Source organism: Hibiscus syriacus, unplaced genomic scaffold (genome assembly GCF_006381635.1).
Source record: "Hibiscus syriacus cultivar Baekdansim isolate YM2019G1 unplaced genomic scaffold, ASM638163v2 tig00110481_pilon, whole genome shotgun sequence".
NCBI classification, from domain to species: domain Eukaryota; kingdom Viridiplantae; phylum Streptophyta; class Magnoliopsida; order Malvales; family Malvaceae; genus Hibiscus; species Hibiscus syriacus.
This window is the reverse complement of record NW_024062757.1, coordinates 113,447-132,179: the sequence shown is the minus strand read 5'-3', so window position 1 is coordinate 132,179 and position 18,733 is coordinate 113,447. Positions and strand designations below refer to the sequence as shown.

Below are 18,733 nucleotides of genomic sequence, written 5' to 3'. Positions count from 1 at the left end.
CAATTTGACCCGACCAGACCCCGAGATCTTTTTAAAAATTAATCCGATCGAATCAGATAAAAATCTATCGAATTTAATCTCATGTCTATCTCTCAAAAAACTCTTTAACTTAACTATATTTATAAAAAAAACGTTGCATTTGTGCCAACCGAGTCACATTAAACGCTTCCCAATAGAGGACATCCAAAGTCGTCTCTAATAATAAAAATCACAGTGATTTTCACACTCAAACCAGCTGAGGCCCTACCCAACCCCAACCATATTCTTACCGTGGCGATGAGCTCCCTTCTCTTAGAACGGTGCTGACAAAATAGATCCTACCCTTGCTTTTCTTTAAAAAAAATGGCGTTTTGGTCACCCTCATTCCATAAAAAAAAAAGAGTATTTTTAAAGTATAAAAAGATTAAAGAGAGAGATTGAGAGAAGTAAAAGCAACCGACCAATGATTCAGAGTCCAGACCCCATGTACGAATTGGTGCTGTTCAGGTCTCACCACGTTTCGTTTGGCGAACTGGCACTAGGAAATAAATAAATAAGGATCCATTTTCTTGTATCAAACAAATAAAATATGCATAACAATATACATCATAAGTTATTAAGATTAATTTAATTAAATTTAAGAAATATTTGATAGGAATATTTTACAAATTCAATTTAAATTAAAAAAATAATGATAATATTAATGTATCATCTTAAAATAATATCATGTCATGATTGAAAATAATTTAAAAAATGTAATGTTAACATCTTTGTTATTTTTTAATGTATGTGATCAATATATATATATATATATATATATATATATATATATATATATAATTATATATATATATATATGATTTTTAGATAATTTTTTTATTATGTTTATATTAGCCCAGTCGATAACAATTTTTTATATTCGTCATTACTGAAACAAACTACTTGGTACTCGATTCTAAAAACTCGTGAGCAACTCGAAAATATAATATATTAATTTTTTATCTTTTAAAATTAAATTATTCATAATATTAACATTTATGTATTGATTTTTTAAATACAGTGTAAGATTTTCATGTATTTAAAGTTCAAGTTCGAGTTTTGAGCTTCGATCGAGTTAAGTTTAAGTTTTCCTTTTCTTTTTCGAGTTTTTTCGAATTTCAATTCATGATTTCGAGTTCAAGTCTTCCTAAATAAATTTAGACTAGCTAATTTTCAAACTAAGTCGAACTCTCAATAACGATAGGTGCAGCAAGTCATAAAAAACCTTCAAAAATATCACGTCAATTTTAGAATTATCTTTAGCCGGACTCGTTTTCTAAAGTTTGGACTCTTCAAATTTTTACGTATTTTGACAATCATGATTTATATGGCGATTTAGTTACTTGCAGCATATGTCATTCATCCCACAATCCCAACTCTGATCACCGGAGATGTACCCGCTTCAGAATCATCCTCTTAGAATATCAAAAAGGCCTAATTCATCATACGCCCCCTAATGTTTCCTTGTTTTCTACTTTGGTACTTTATGTTTTTTTTGCCGATAGTGTCCCTAACATCTACAGAAACTACCGATTTTACTAAAAGAGTCGATCACAACTTGCAGGCCTTTGCTTATACATGTATGATATCGGATTATTGTTTTAGAAGGAAAGATAATCAAAACTTAAACATCTTAGCATTATTTCTTAAAATTTAAATATAATTATTTTATTTTGATTTAATATTAAAACTTAAATATAATTATTTTGTTTTGTTTTGATTTAAAAAATAGTATCAAACTAAAACAATAAACCTTAGGGATAAATGGTGCATTAAACCTATAAAAATTGCAAAAATGAGCATCTTTCAAATGAAAAGCAGAAGAAAAGGAGTTAAAGAAGTGAATCAAGAAACTGAAAAGAATCCATCTTTATATCTTCCCTCAAACCTTAAAAGAAACGCTTCTTAAAGGGAAGCAAAGATTAATCTTCTTTTCAGTAAAGCATGTAGTTGCAGAACAACAATTACGCTGACAAAGAAATAGTAGAGGAATTCACCATCCAACCAAGATTTGAACTTTCTACTTTGATAGTTTTAATCTGTCAGAAACATCTCTCCCCTACAGGTCCGGATACACTTGGTTGCTGCTTTCATTTTCATCATCATTTTTATGGCCGACAGTCCAGACTTACACGGTTCGTAAGCCAATTAAAATCCTAAGCCCCATCCAACCAAGATTTGAACTTTCTACTTTGATAGTTTAATCTCAGAAACATCTCTCCCTACAGGTCCGGATACACTTGGTTGCTGCTTTCATTTTCATCATCATTTTATGGCCGACAGTCCAGACTTACACGGTTCGTAAGCCAATTAAAATCCTAAGCCCGGTGACCTAGTTTATTGCAGCGGCAAGCACAATAAGAAACAAAATAAGGGGAAAGACATAAAGGAAATTTGGCACAAATGCCTGATTTTATTCCCAATGATGTTTCATGGACAAATTCATGGTTTATGTTAGAAGACGAAAACAATTTTTTAATAGAAAATATATGAAAATAGATTCTTGAGACGGTCGACTATCCCATCTACCTCTGCCTAGGTCTACCCCTAATTATAATGGGGTGGAGAGACCCCTTTTATGATGAAGTTTCCCTTACATTCTAGGGCTAATCTTAGTCTAACTAAAAATGTAATTCTACTCTAATAAGACTCTAAAGATGGAGTCTACTTGAACAAGGAAGATGGTGCGTTTGTTTATTCTCCAAGGAAGGGTTGGCCTTGTCAGGGCCCCTGTTGGTGTTGGTCTACGCACCCCGGTGTGCGTTGGACTCGGCCCCATGCTCATGGGCAGCTTGGGGCGTGCAAGTCTCGGTCTCGTGCGCAACTGCGTGTACTCCTTTCTCGCGTCGTCCTCGCTGGCAGTTTGCTTGTGCTATTTTTTAACAAGGAACTAAGCACCCGTTATCTGTTATTAATAAGGAAGCATGGCTATTTTTATCATTAATGTTTCAAAAGGATACACATTGGAAAACCCGCCGGTCATAGAAAATGTTGAAGAAGCTTCGGGTTCATAGTAGTAAAGATGGCAGCCACCTGTCTTTGAGCTTCCTGTATGTGGCTCATGGTACGGACTGCATGCCCAAAACATGCTCAGGTAGTTTTCTATAGCAGTAGGCAATGAGAATGTTTAACAGACAACAGCTAAATATGTTATTTTTTCGTAATATTTTAGTTTAATAAAAAAATATTAAAATTTTAATACTTTATATTGCATTCAACAAAAAACGTGATACATTTTATAACATTTTTTATATGTATATTAATTTTATTCTTCAATTAAACTGTAGTAAACAAAAAGTCCTGTAGTAACACAAACTATGTCAGCTAACAATAGGAAAATTCAGACTTTTTATTACTAGCCTCAGATATACAGTACATCATCTTTTCTATCTCTTTATATAGTCGAAGTATTTAAATTTTTAAATTGGAATAATTATATTATGAGGTTGAATTTCGTTCAATAAATAATCATAAATAATAACTTTTAAATAAATTTGAAGTTAATCATATTTTTTGAATTATTGATAATTTAATAATATTTTAAATATTGGTAATTATTTAATTATTTTAAATCAAGAATAATTTGATAAAAAATGTAAATGTTAGGACTAAAACTATTACTATAATATGTTATATGATCAGTTTTATTAAGTTAACGACGAGATATCAAAATAAAATATAATATAATATTAAATATAATTTCAAAAATAACTAAACGATTAAAACGTAAATATAAAAATAAATGGAATATCAAATAATTAACATTAACTTTATAAAATAACATAAATATATTCATAAAAAAGTCATATACATAATAAAACTTAAATTTAAAATAAAATCTAAAAACTACAACTAAATAAAAGCTGCACCCAATGTATTTGAAATGATAATAGAATTACATTTAGTACAATATTACAATTAGTTTAAGCTTTATTTCATGTACTGAATGTAATTATTATTTTTCTCCGGCTATAAAACTCGACTGCCTTAATCACATTTCATGCTTTGAAAAATGAAAGCAAATTAATCAGATCAAATTAAATGATATGACGCCATTAGTTAATTCACCTATTTCTTGGAATCGGTGTCATCGAGCTACTGCTATCCACATCGGAAAATGATAAAAAAAAGACGACGGCTCGGGCGGTGAGCGACGCCGTGGACCCACTCTGACGGGTTCTATGCCACCTGAGCCGATCAAGTGAGGGAAATTGAACTTAGCTTTTGATCCACGGATCTTGAAAGCGGCTTTATCGTAAGCCAAAGCAGCATCTTCAGCTGTTTCGTAAGTTCCTAGCCAAACCCTCAACTAATTCTTCTCTGGATCCCCTATATCCGCCGCGTATTTCCCCACGGTCTTCTCCTCACTCCCCTGTACTGCAACCTTTTCTCGCTCGCTTCCTGCGTCGGTGGATCCACTTTTCTAGGCGGAGGACACTCAAAGCTAAATTCAAAATCACCAGTCAGGATAGGGTGGCTAATGGAGTCCAAGAGGGCGAGATCTTCGGATACTGAACTAGTCTCAGGCTGATCACCCGACATTCTTTTCATCAACAGTAAGAAACCAAGGGAATTAAACAAGCAAGTAAAATCCATTTAAAAGTACTTGCTAATCAAGTTGGATCATAAATACCTAATAGACGCCCACGAGTGTTGGTACACGTGGTTAAAATTCAGGAATTTAAATTTATAAAAATTAAGTTTGAATCTTATCAACGTCTCTTTTTAGTAGACAATTTATAAATTTCTATGTAAATCTTAATTGAGTTTTAGGTATATCTTAATCATGTACAGATAAACTATCTCCAACCTGAACTTTTGAAAAACCCCAATAATACCTAATAAACTTTGTAGGGAAGAATGTTTAAAATATATTTTAAAGAAATAAAATTCATGATTTCCACATGTTTTATAAAAACAAAAGCAAACAATTGGATATTATTATAAAATTCTTAATAGAATCAACTTTGTGGAAAATTTTACATTCAAATCTTCTGTTCTTTAATTTTTATTTTACCCCAGCACAAGCAAGTAGACTTTACCAATTTATTAGCACAGTTTTTAATAGTTTAAGATAATTACAAAATAATATTTATTTAAATTTTTAATCTATTAATAACAAATATATCTTACTGTTAAAATTAAGTTCAAAGACATAAGTACATAGAGAGGAATATACTTTTATTTCTTTAAAAAAATTGGTCTAACAACATTTCATCTTTATTAGTTAAAACTTAAATAAATTAAATTTTAATTCTTTTCAATATTTATGTTTATTTGTTATTCATAAACAAGTGTTTAATTATATGCTCAGAAAATATATGTGATAAATTAATTTAGTATTTATGAATCAGATCTCAACATCCTTGAATCTTTTCAACGTTCTTCGATAGTTTTGACGAATCTCAACCACCTCCTCCACCGCCAACAACAACTTCCACCCGCAATGATATTGTTCTTAAACCTTCCTATAATCGGAGTTCAAGATTTAGTGGTGTCTTTTTGCATGAGAGTTGGGGTGGTTTGCCTTTAAAGATTGATGATTCCGAAGACATGCTGCTTTACACTACTATACGCGATGCGGTGAACTCTGGGTGGAGTCCTTTGAACGACGTTGATTTGAAAACGGTGACTGAAGCTGTTGAACAAGAGTCATCCAGCGAAGAGAAGGAGAAGATCAAGGGGAGCGTGAACCCAACGTGCCGCCATCGAGGGGGGCGAATTTTAAAGGGGTGAGGAGAAGGCCGTGGGGGAAGTACGCGGCGGAGATAAGGGATCCCAAGAGGAACGGTTCGAGGATTTGGCTGGGGACTTACGAGACGCCCGAGGATGCTGCATTGGCTTACGATAGAGCCGCTTTCGAAATGCGTGGGGCTAAGGCTAAACTGAACTTCCCTCACTTGATCGGCTCTTGTGACAGGCAGCCACTCAGAGTGGCTCAAGGCGTCGCTCAATGCAACCTTCAGCTTCCACCACGCCGCCCAAGAGAAGGAAGAGTACGGGTGCTACAACTTAGCTGCGCCAATGGAGGTGATTCAAATGAGTTCATGGACACCTGCAGACCAGTTTTGGAGTTTATAGTTATTTAAACAGTCCACCCGATGGTATCTGTGCCTATTGCCTAATCCTTGAGTTTCAATATTCGGAACATTTTAATTCATTGGGATATTTGATCTCCGTTACCGTGAACCTCCGCTTTATTGATTCGATCAAATGGTTCCAACTTCCAACCAACTAACTTCTGCCCAAACAAGAAAGAGTAATAGTTAATCCCAAATGCACAATCATAGTAAATAACCATCCCACTCGTTGTTCATCACTATTGGTTTATGAGAGTGGACCGGACTTATTAGCTCATAGAATGAGTCAAATGTTTACCTCACAACAAACTCAACACTAACCCCAAGACTTGAAAACTTGTAATGTAGTACAAAAACTGACATTTAGACTAGGATTCGCCTAATGGCACGACGAAAAACATGCAAGATCTTTGAGTCACATTCGTAGCCAACTAGTCCAACGATAAGGTCTCTATGAGCAACAAGCCGACCAATTCAATTAAGCGTGACAAGCTTACCTCGAGTTTCAGGATGCGACCTCATCACAGTGGACGATTAACCTGGGCCTTTCACAAGATTATAGCACTTTCTAGCTGATTTCATTGTAGAATGTGTCACGTCTTGAAATTCGATGCGAAAGTGTCGGCTAAGTAAAATAGTTCTTGAAGTTAGCTCAATGTTAAATTTTAGACTTAATTGGAATAAATGCAAGTTGAAGGGATCTAGTTGAATTAAAGACTAAAGTTTAAAGGATTTAATCGAATGAAATTTAAATCTGATTGCTTAATTAGAATATTTTATAGAATTAAGGATTATATTGAATATAGGTGGAAGTTCAGAGTTTAATCTGAAAGTTGTTCGTATAGTCACAAGTTTCAAGAGAAAAGAAAGTATAAATGGAAAAAAAAGCCTTTATATAAAAATAATTGTTTTAACTATGTTTAAAAAAACGTTTTAGTGTTTATAAAATTAAAAAAAAAATAGTAAGTGTTAAGACTGACGTTAAAAATCTATTAAATGACACATTATGATATTTTTAATTTTTTAAAAAATATTTTTGTAACACCCCAACCAGTATCCGACCCGGATTCGAGTCCGATGTGTCACATTGACTTTTAAAAACATTTACTTATATAAAATAGTGGATAATTTAAATTTTTATAACATATAACTTATTCAAAACGTTTACAGAAATATTCAGAGCTTATACAATATATTATTGCATACATGCCAACTAACACTTTATATATTAAAATACATATTATTCACCTTTCTTCTGATCTGACATTCGGTAAGGAGAACTGACCTGTCTTGCTCCACATTGCTCTTTACTCTTCTCATTTCTGTAACCTACGTGTGAAACAATCACACACTAAGTCTATGACTTAGTGAGACAATAAACATATAGTGTAAACTATAACTTGTAATCATGCATGAACAATTACTGCTATCACATCATACCCAACCATATATTCATTCATATATCAAGTCCACATGCATATAATTATCTTCTTTTCTATCATTATCATATTATTACCGTTCATATTTCTATTCTCTTGTTTATATGATCTATTATGTTCATATCATATATCTTATAACATATACAATAATCACTAACACACATATATCATATCATATAATTCATATCACAAAACACACACATATATATATCACATACATTGTATTCAATGTTATCTCTTATTAGCCCATGTACACCTGTGAGAACTGTAGATATGTGAGTCTATTAAGGTTGTGCACTATGCTGTCACCACAGCTCGTAAGGGGTCCCACTAGGGGCTATGAAATTTTGTCCCGAAGGACCACTATGAAATATCTCGAAGGATCACTGTATGTCCCGAAGGACCGCATAGACCCTCGACTCTTGGCATGCCAACTATACCTATAGCTATCGTATCATATAACATGGCCATTTTCACTTATATCATTTCACATATACACTTTCACATATACACTTTCATATCCATGTCATATAAGCTCATAGCTTCTTTCACATATACATGTAGTCACATAGCTTCTTTTCATTCTCATAGGATCACATAGCTCATAGCTCATATCTTATACTTTGTTTTCTCATGTTCACATATATCATGTCATATGTCTCATATCTTTCTCATGCAGCCACATAGTTCAGTTTCACATATGTTTATATATACATCAATAGCACATACTTCTCATATCATTATATTCACAAGCATGTTAACACATAATCATGCATACATACATCATGTCATTCATATACGTATAATCATATATCATGCATTCCAACATAGGAAATAGACTTGTCGCAAGTCTTGTTTCCATTTAGCACCATAAACTAACTAATATGCACTCACCTTGGCCTCACTAAGTTCCAATCCACTTTTATGATTTCCTTTCTTTCGATCGAATCTTAACTTGATGATCGTTCCGGAACTTGTTCGTGCTCGATATCTATATAATCATACATTGATACATATCAGTATCCAGTTGATATATTTTAATCTATCATTTTCTTATACCAAAAGAAAGGTATAATTCTATTTTCCCTCGAAGTGCATCGATACATTCTACAGTGTATCGATGCATTCTTTAACATGTGCATCGATGCATTACCCATGCATCGATACAAATCACCTTCGATGTTTCATTTTAAGGGGTGCATCGATGCACTCCTTATGCATCGTTGCACTAAATGCATTTGATGTTCATTTATTTGAGAGTGCATCGATACACATTGAAGATGCATCGATGCACACAACCCAAAAATTCCATTTTAAGCCCGAAAATTCTTACTTTGTCCTCAAATTCTACTTATTAACCCCTCCTTATACCATAAAATTATCTATACATATGTAAACCTTCTTATAACATTATAACACTTCACTATCCCTCATAATTCACCATAATTCTTGAATTAAAGAATTTCATCAAATTTTTCATGTGTCTTAATTCAATTCTATCACCTCTAACTTCTTAATTAACCCTTTGGCAAGTCAAATTTAACCCCCAACTTCAATTACTAACTCTTTTCCAAGATTTCAATTTGAAACCTCTTATTTTCAATCTCTCATAACTTGATAATCTTTGAGTTTTAATCAATCTTAAGCTTTCCTTAATCTTTTCTATCACTCTATGAATCAAAACCAACTTTAAAACAAAAGAATTAATCAACTTGGAACCAACTTACCTTTGCCATGGAGCTTACGAGAAGAGAAGAATAAGAAGGTTGAACCAAAGTCTCCAGACTTTTCTATTTTCTTTCCTCTATTTCCACGTGCCATCTCCTATATAAAGGAGAAATAAAAATCTTTCTTATGAAATTACTATTATACCCTTCAAAATTTTCACAATTACCATTTAATATAACACTAAAATTTTTCTATTCAATTCCTTGAACTTTTAACTTATTTCGAAATTAAACACAAAACTTTCAAAATTCACGTTTTAGTCACTATCCCTATTTTAGGATGTTACAATTTTATATTAAAAGAAAGCACATATGCATTTCTCTCCCTTCTCCCTCCCCCCTTTTCTTCTCCCCTCCCATGTCACGGCTAACTGTCATGGCCAAAGGCCAACTAGAACGACGAACCAAACGACAAATGACCAATCACTACATCCGATCAACCGACCGATTATCACGATTGATCTAAGGATTTTTATGGTTTCAAAACCTAAAACAAAAATGTTCAGTTACACCTTTTTGGGTATTCAATCGATTGCGAAAGCATGAGGGATTTGGTCGTGGGTGGTTGGTCGGCCCACGTCGTTGGGTGTTCGGTTGATTGACGGAGTTAGTGGCGACTGACGAAGGCAAAGGGATTAAAATAAAGTTTGTGAAAGTTTTGAGTTTTTTAAAGATTTAAAAAAGTGTTTTAAAAAAATATATATTTTATATTTTAAATAAAAGTTTCCGGAAGTGCCAAAGCGTAACACATGTCACTTAACGGTGATTTTTAACAACGGTTGACGTCAGACATCTAAAAATATAACCAAAAAAACGTTAAATATTTATTTTTAACAAAAAAAATTCTTTAAACATTAAAATATTTTTCAAGACATAATTTAAATACTTATTTTTATATTAAATCGTGAAAAAAATAGACACAAAAATAGAATTTATTATCATATAAAATTTAAAAATATTAAGATGGTAATTATAATAATTATAAATACACTGGCTATTGGAGTTGTATGGCTGTAGTTTGGAAGGAGAAAGAAAATATGTGATTGGTGTTGAAAATGGAGATATATAAGAGCAAAAATGTATGACTAATTTCGAGCTGTTTTATCTCTGCCTAATCAAATGAATTTTCGGATTATAAATAAGATCAAAGACTAAAGTTACAGTATCTTACCTATGGATACTTTCCAGAAAGACTCCTCTTCATCTTCTACTTTTGTTTCTCATTTTTGCTCATCAGCGCTTAGAGCCAAAACCCTTAAATCCTCCTCCGCCGATGCTTCCGGCGGCGATGGCCTTATCCGCAGACTCAGCGTCTTCGATCTCCTCCTGCTCGGCGTCGGCGCGTCTATCGGTGCCGGTATATTCGTTGTCACCGGAACCGTCGCTCGCGATGCCGGTTCTGGTCCGTACCGATTATCTCCCTTTTACTCTATCGGATCGCGGATTTCATTTCTCAATTTAACTTTTGGGGTGATTTCAAATTTGTTGCAGGGGTGATTTTTAGTTTCATAATCGCGGGAGCATCATGTGTGTTGAACGCGCTGTGCTATGCTGAGTTAGCGTCACGGTTCCCCGCCGTGGTCGGAGGCGCGTACTTGTACGTGTATACGGCCTTCAATGAAATTACTGCTTTTCTTGTATTTATGCAATTGATGTTGGATTATCATATTGGGGCTGCTAGTATTGCGCGGAGCTTAGCGAGCTACGTGGCTACCATTTTCGAGCTCATCCCTGCTTTGAAAGGAAAGATACCTCCCTGGGTTGGTCACTTTGGTCAAGAATTATTTGGAGGAACTTTATCTATCAATATTCTGGCTCCGATTTTTCTTGCCCTTTTGACTATAATTCTCTGTCAGGGTGTTAAAGAGTCTTCTGCTGTTAATTCCTTCATGACTACAACCAAGGTACTATCTTTCTTTACGACTGATGGTATCTGTTTTTCCTTTCTGAAAGTTATAGACAAAAATGGCCGTCGGATACTAAAGCCAACGAGATTTGTGAATATTTAAAAGTCAACGTTTGGCGTTTGTGTGTATCAACTAACAACATAATAGGGAACTTTTCGGAACATTATAAATAAGGAAAGGAACAAAGAAGAAAAAGAAAAGGTGAAAGGGGGGTTAAGTGGTGTCGCTGTTGCAATGTTACAACGTGATTTATTTCCTAAATATATCTATTATTTTATGTTGTGGATACGGTTGTGATGTCGCTTTGACCTTAAAAAATGTTATAATGCTGTCGTTGCACTGGGCCGCGGCTGATATTAAATAATATGGTGGTAACTGTTTTCTGTGTTAACGGTGTTGCAGGTTGTCACTGTTATTTTGTCATCATTGCCGAATCTTTCAAAGTTGATGTAGATAATTGGTCTCCTTTTGCTCCCAATGGTTTTAAAGAAATATTGACGGGTGCTACTGTGGTATTCTTTGCATATGTCGGATTTGATGCCGTTGCTAATTCTGCTGAAGAATCGAAGAGACCTCAGGTAATTTTACTTTGAGAGCAACCCAAAGTCTTATGCTTCATTGTTTTGTAATTTATGTTACTAATGTTTATCTTGTATATAATTCCTATATAGTGTCTGCATGAAATTTGTAGTTTCAGTCTTTATATTTTCCCTGTTTTTCTTTTGATATTTCAGCGGGATTTACCGATAGGAATAATGGGAAGTCTGCTTCTCTGTGTTATTTTATACATTTCTGTTTGCTTGGTGATTACTGGGATGGTACCATACAACATGCTGGGAGAAGATGCTCCTTTAGCTGAAGCTTTTACATATAAGGGTTTGAAATATGTTTCTATTTTAATCAGCATTGGAGCTGCTGCTGGGCTTACAACAACCCTTCTAGTTGGTCTATATGTCCAGGTGAACTAATTTGGAATTTCTATTTTTGTTATGTGATGATATCATCTTGAGTAGCATGTTCCTAAAGTGCATCCGAAATGCCACAGGCCTGTTCATTCTCAAGTCTGGGTCAGTATTATCGCTGCTGTTTTGGGAGGGCTGTTTAATGTGCATGTCCTATCGCACATTCTTTCAGTTGGCTCACTGGTCTGCCCATTTCTTTTTCTTTTTTGAGTAGTCTTTGTCCAATACTTGCTTAATTGTATATGGTCATTATGTTCTCAAATTACCGTGCCTTTTACTTTGAAAAGGATTGATACCAAACATACATTGCTCAGAAATTTAGGTGTAACCTGCCTCAGCATATGCTATATTTCATAGTATCATGTGTAGGTTATTGGAGTAGTTTATTTCAGATTTGGATGGAAATGGTTGTGTATCTGCGGAACCTATCTCTTTTCTACTAAACTTTTAACTATAAAGTGCATTTGTTGGTTTCTGTCAACATGAAGTAATGTATTGAAGTGCGCGTGTTGGATGGTTGTGGGGTCAAAGGGAAGTATTTTTGCATAAACTAAGTTGATTTTTTGAAGGAGAAATTGTGAAGTACATGCACCTCATTTTATGCTTTGATTTGTTTCAGACTGGCTATTCTGTTGCTGCATGTGTTGTAACACTTCGCTGGGAAAAAAGGACAGAAATTCAAGATTCTTCAAAATGCATGGCAACCTGGTGCGAAAGTGTCACATTGATTGTCATATTGGCATGCTGTGGTTTTGCTACTGGAGTTCTTTACCGTGTCTGTGCTTCCTTTATTTATATGATTGTTGCATTGGTTATAGCCATATTGGCTTGTGCTGCTCTTTGTTCCAGTCAGGTGAATGAATTTATCTCTATACATAATTTTGTTTTTATACTTTTCGTTTCCAATGCCAGTAAGAGTGGAGCCTTTTATTGGTATATATTTGTGTTAATGGATTTTAAGGTTATATTGGTTGCAGTTTTGTCTTTTCACAGTGCACCATTTTGCTTTCGGCATAGTTTAAAATGGTCAACTGAATATTGTAAACCTCTTAAGAAGATTTTCTGAGCCCTTTATTGTACTTGTCTCAGGATTATTCTGAAGCTCCGGGGTTTTCCTGTCCATGGGTTCCTATTGTGCCCTCTGTTTGCATCTTTTTCAACATCTTCCTGTTTGCACAGGTAGCCCTGACCACACTCCTTTGGAATTAGTGCATTGAATTCGTGTAACTAATCGATAAAGGAGTTGAAATTGGAAGAATTTATGGATCAAAGTTGGCCAGTGTTAATTAGCTTTTATCTTTTTTTTCTTGGCACAGTTGCACTATCAAGCATGGATTAGATTCGTCATCCTCAGATTAATATCTGTTGCTATTTATGCATTTTACGGACAGCATCATGCAAATCCAAGTTCAGATGACACAATTATTTATCATATGGCACCTGAAGACGATAGACATTACGCGCCTGGGATCCTTGGTAGGGCGTATAGTTTCTCTCTCTTTTATGTCAGTGTCTGCATATAAATCTATTTGTGGTAATAGATAGAGAATTATATTAGACATTGTTGGCTTCTTTGCAGACTAATAAATAGAGAATGTGCATTTATATGGTCTTAATCCGCAGTTCATCTTAATTTCTTATCAACTAGACAGGCTCTCCACAAGGTGTCGTTTTCGTAATGGTTTGGGATTAATTTGTTGATCATTGCAAAGCAAACTTTTTTTCAAATAACATCTTGACAATAAAGGACTACTTTGCCTGGTTAGGCTGACAATAAATGACTATTTTTTCAAATGCAAAACTGTTCATCCAAAGTAATACACATCCATGACTTCCAATTCCAAGCAAGTACTGGAATGTTAACTTTCCAACCCAAAGCATGTTGATCTATACATGTTTAGGGCTATATATCTGCCTCTCACCAATCCATCAAATCAATGGAAATTCAAAAGGCTGATTAAGTAAAAGTTATTGAATTATCCAGCTTTTAAATGAACTGTCCAAAGCATGTTCTATAACCATTGAACAAGGTTCTGCAGAAACTTGATTCAAGTAGATAAGAAAATAAAGAATCCTCAATTTGAGTGTAGTGATTACCCTTTTGTCAGAAATTTATAGCTACTTTCACCTGAAATAATTACCAGTGATGTTGGGCCCTCTTGGTGTATCCACTGATGTTGCTCTCTGAAGCCTAATCTGCTCTCTGAACTTGGCTATGAACTCACCAGCCTTCCTATCGACCTCTGATCCTGCTATGCTGAAAGTCCCAGACATGGTTTCTTCATCCGAGTTTTCGTGAAAATCATCATTCTCTCTCTCTGAGTCTTCTCCTGGCTCTGCAGCGGGATTCTCTGGACGATGTTGTATTTCTTTTTTCTGGTTTTCAGTGGATGTAAGCTTAAGCATATGAGATTCACCTCGAAGGTTCTTCCTGTTTAAACCAATGGAGAAATTATTATGGCCTTCAATTTTTGGTTCACTTTCAACCGTGTAAGCCTCTTCGATTTCATCGTATCCCATTCTCGATTTTCCCTTTGTATAATCTTCTTGCCTCTCCCCGACATCCTTTGCACTGGTGGCATTGACACTAGCTCTGGAAGTCCTAAAGGTCCGAACTGACTTTCCTCTCGAGGATGCTTTAGAGGGAGCTGCAGGCTTTGCATCAAAGTTGAAGGAACCCGAAATCTGCTCGCTACTACCAAATGACTCTTCCTTTTTGCTGTCACATAATTCCTTCAATTCATCCTTGAAGCATTTTCTTGCAGGGGTCCCCAACATCGAGCCATCACCATACTGCCGGGAATATGATGCATCCACTGAAGGTTTACTACTCATTGGTTTCAGTACCGATGGTGAAGTAGGCGGAAGAGACTGACAGGGACTCCTTTCCTTCACCGATTCACTCATTTTGGACTTTGGTGATTCTGAAGAACTGGAATGTGAGGGAGACAGGCCACTTGGTGACTGCGACTGTGAACTAACTTGGGAAGAGAAAGAAATCGTTGATCGTAGAGACTGTGATTCAAATTGTGTTTCATCAACTGAGAGAGGCCTGAAATGAGATGGGCGAGTGACATTACAATGAACTCTCTCTCTCTTTCTTCCAGATCTCGAGCGCCAAGGAATCGGGGAGCCTAATATATCACTCTTATTAGACTCCCCCTCCGAATTTTCAGAACCGAAATCACCAAATCCTCTACCTATACTCTTATTAGAACTATCCGGCCAATCCTTCATTTTTGAACCAAACGATTCACTTGATCCATTGCCATATCCTTTATAGGTGACATTACTATGAAATCCCTCTCTCATTCTTCCTGATCTCGAACAAGGAGGAATCGGGGAAGCTAAAACATCACTCTCATCGAATTTCGCCAAATTTTCAAAACCTAAATCACCAAATGCCTCACCTCTACTCTTATTAGAAGCAGAAGATTCACCTGATCCATTGTCAAATCCTTCATTCGTGACATTACGATGAACTCTCTCTTTCCTTCTTCCAGATCTCGAGCGCTGAGGGATTGAGGAACCTAAAACATCACTCTCATTAAACTTCTCCAAATTTCCCGAACCCAAATTACCAAAACTCTTATTAGAACTATCCGACGAATCCTTCATTTGTGAACCTGAAGATTTACTTGATCCATTACTATGAACTCTCACTCTCGTTCTCGTTCTTCCAGATCTCAAACGCTGAGAATTTGGGGAACCTAAAACATCAATCTCATTAGATATCTCCAAATTTTCAGAACCCAAATCACAAAATCCGTTACCTCTACTCTTATTAGAACTATCCGAAGAATCATTCATTTGAGAACCCGAAGATTCACTCGAGCCATAATCGGATCCCTGATATGTGACATTACTATGAACTCTCTCGTCCCTCCTTCCAGATCTCGAAGGCCGAGTAATCGGGAAATGTAAAACATCACTCTCATTTAACTTCCCCTCCAAATTTCCAGAAGCAAAACCACCAAATCCCCTATCTCTACTCTCATTAGAACCTTGTGACGAATCCTTCATATGTGAATCAGAAGGTTCGTTTGATCCATTCCCAAATTCAGGAACAGCCCGCCTTGCAATCCTGGATCTTAAACTCCGAACAGGCAACCCCAAAGGTTTATAATCTACAAAAGAACTTGACTCACCATACTTTTCAAGACCACAATTTGGTTGAGCCAAAACAACCGTGGGTTCCCCTTGAAAATACTTGGAACTCCAAGCTTGAACAACATTTTCCTCGTAAGGGTTTTCAAAGCCACCGTTTTTAACATTAAAACTCCCTGCATTACCCTGTCCACTATAGCGCATCGAATTACTAAAACCATCTTCAAAAATAGATGAAGCATGGAACATCCCAGAAACATCCGACTGGGTATCATCAAGATTACCATCATCAACACTTCTACGACAAAACAGACCATAAGAAACAGCAATGCCGATGAACATAAGGTGAAGAAGCTCCCAAAACTTGTTGAATATTGTTTGGTTCACGAAATCTGGGGCTTGGGAAGGGAACGATGGGATTGCAATGAGAAAGAAAGCGAAAAACAACAGCTTACCAGCAAAACGTAGGTAGTTATTGCTGTAATTGTTCCTGCACATGCTGCTGTTAGCCATTTTTGTGGAGGATCTAGTTGTAAAGCGAGGATACGAATCTGCCATTGATGAAGTACAATTGTTCCTCACCTTCTTTACTTGTGCTTTCTTTGTCTTCGTTAGGGTTTCGTTTCCGATTTTGAGGTTACAAAAATGGGGGAAATTGAATGATTAAAAAAATGAAAAGAAAAAACAATATTGATTGATTGAAGAAAGAAAAACAATATTAATGAGTCTTATTTTATAATTTAGGGTTGATTTGAAATTTTTTTCGAATCGAGTTAATTTTTCAAGTTTTTTTTTTTAAATTTAATTATAAATATTTATAATATTATAATATTATTTGATTCTAATTTAAATGATTATATATATATCATGCAAAATTGAAATATTCAAACTTGAAAATCAATTTACTAATTACTAAAAAAATTGAATTAATTGAGTTATATTTTACAATTTGATTTGAACTTAAATTTTTTTGAGTCCAGCCGAGTTTCTAAATTGTAGGTCGAAGTTAATTCGAGTCGAATCGAATAAAAAATTAATTTTTCTAATTGAATCGAATTTTGATCACGAGCATGAATGGAAATCTTCTACCCCTGTCCCTGCCTCCTTATCTAATTTTTTGACACCTATCTTCTTTTCTAAATTATGTTAAAACTTTGTTTTAGTATGTATTAATGACTTTTAGGTTTTTCCTTATTTTGTTTATATTAAAATATAATTTCTATTAAAAAATATAATTTTATATTTTAATATTTTATTGTATAAAAAATAAAAGACAATAATAATAATAACTAAATCAATCAATCAAGTTTAAATTTGAATTTAAGTCTTCCTAAAATTTTAGACTCAAAACTAGATTTGATCTTAATCAAACTTTATTTCTAAAATTTAAATTAGTTTAAATAATATTGATTTTTTTAAACTCATTTGATTAATTTTATTTATAAGAGTTGAACAAAATTTACAAATTTAATTTTATTGATTGTTTGTATTTATATTCAAATTTATTTTTATCTTAAAATAAAATTCAAATTTAAACATAGTTTAAACAAAGATTTTCATCACCAACTAAAAAACGAAAGAAAAAAAAAACCCTCTTCATACAATGTGTACTATTAAATTTTGTATTTTTACTTTTTTTTATATAAAATGTGTGCTATTAAGAGAATATCATACATTGAAAATATGATGTCTCTTTAAAAATCGCTCTACCCTAATGGAGGAAAAGAGTACACGACGTGATACTAAAAACAAAACAACATATCAACAATTCCCAAATTAGACCAAAGAAAAAAATTCAGTCAACTCGACGAACATAACTCATCATACTGTACTAAGGCGCTCACTTCCACCGAAGGGTGATCCAAATGATGGATCTCAAAGTCCCCCAAACTAGCCAATTTGGTTAAACCGTCCATTACCCTATTATTCCGACGAGAGACATGTTGAAACGAATACACCAATCCCGTTAAACAAGATCGGTAATACGAGCAATGATAGAAATTGAGTCACGACTGGCACCATTGGATTGAAGGAGCCTCACCGCATCCAAACAATCAAACTCAACCACAACGGGACGGAAGCCCCTCTCTCAAGCGCACTAAAGGCCGATGAAGACACCTCATAACTTAGTTTCTATAACCGTACAAATACCCATAAACTAAAAAAAATCAGTTAGCTAACATCCAGCACTATCGCGAATGACTCCCTCACATTGTTTAGATCGCGATTGTCATCCGAGTGAAGTTTAACCCAACCATTATCCGGTCGTTGCCACCGCATACTACCCCTCCTCTCGGCCAACGTTTGCTGAAGGTAGATTCCGAGCCTACTTTGCTGCACGTCGAGATTCGTTACACAGAAAATGCAGCCTCATGTTTCGCTCAATAATGGTGTCATCAGTCATATTCTTCCAAAGGATTGTTAAAAATTCTATCGTTCCGGTCAAGCCAAATGCAGCCTCATGCATTGTTACTCTTTTTTATTGTAGTAATA

At 34.8% G+C, this 18,733-nt stretch overlaps 1 protein-coding gene and 3 pseudogenes across 1 annotated transcript; 2 read left to right on the top strand and 2 right to left on the bottom strand.

Moving 5' to 3' along the window:
• Positions 1-4,082: 4,082 nt before the first annotated feature.
• On the bottom strand, positions 4,083-4,586 carry LOC120128480 (annotated as a pseudogene).
• A 738-nt stretch (positions 4,587-5,324) lies between these two features.
• LOC120128479 lies at positions 5,325-6,034 on the top strand (annotated as a pseudogene).
• Positions 6,035-10,401: 4,367 nt separating this feature from the next.
• LOC120128545 lies at positions 10,402-13,749 on the top strand (annotated as a pseudogene).
• Positions 13,750-14,257: 508 nt separating this feature from the next.
• Positions 14,258-16,753, bottom strand: LOC120128478 (dentin sialophosphoprotein-like). The gene has a single exon (XM_039146166.1). It carries the CDS (start codon positions 16,751-16,753, stop codon positions 14,258-14,260), a length of 2,496 nt encoding a protein of 831 aa, XP_039002097.1.
• Between the last annotated feature and the right edge of the window lie 1,980 nt (positions 16,754-18,733).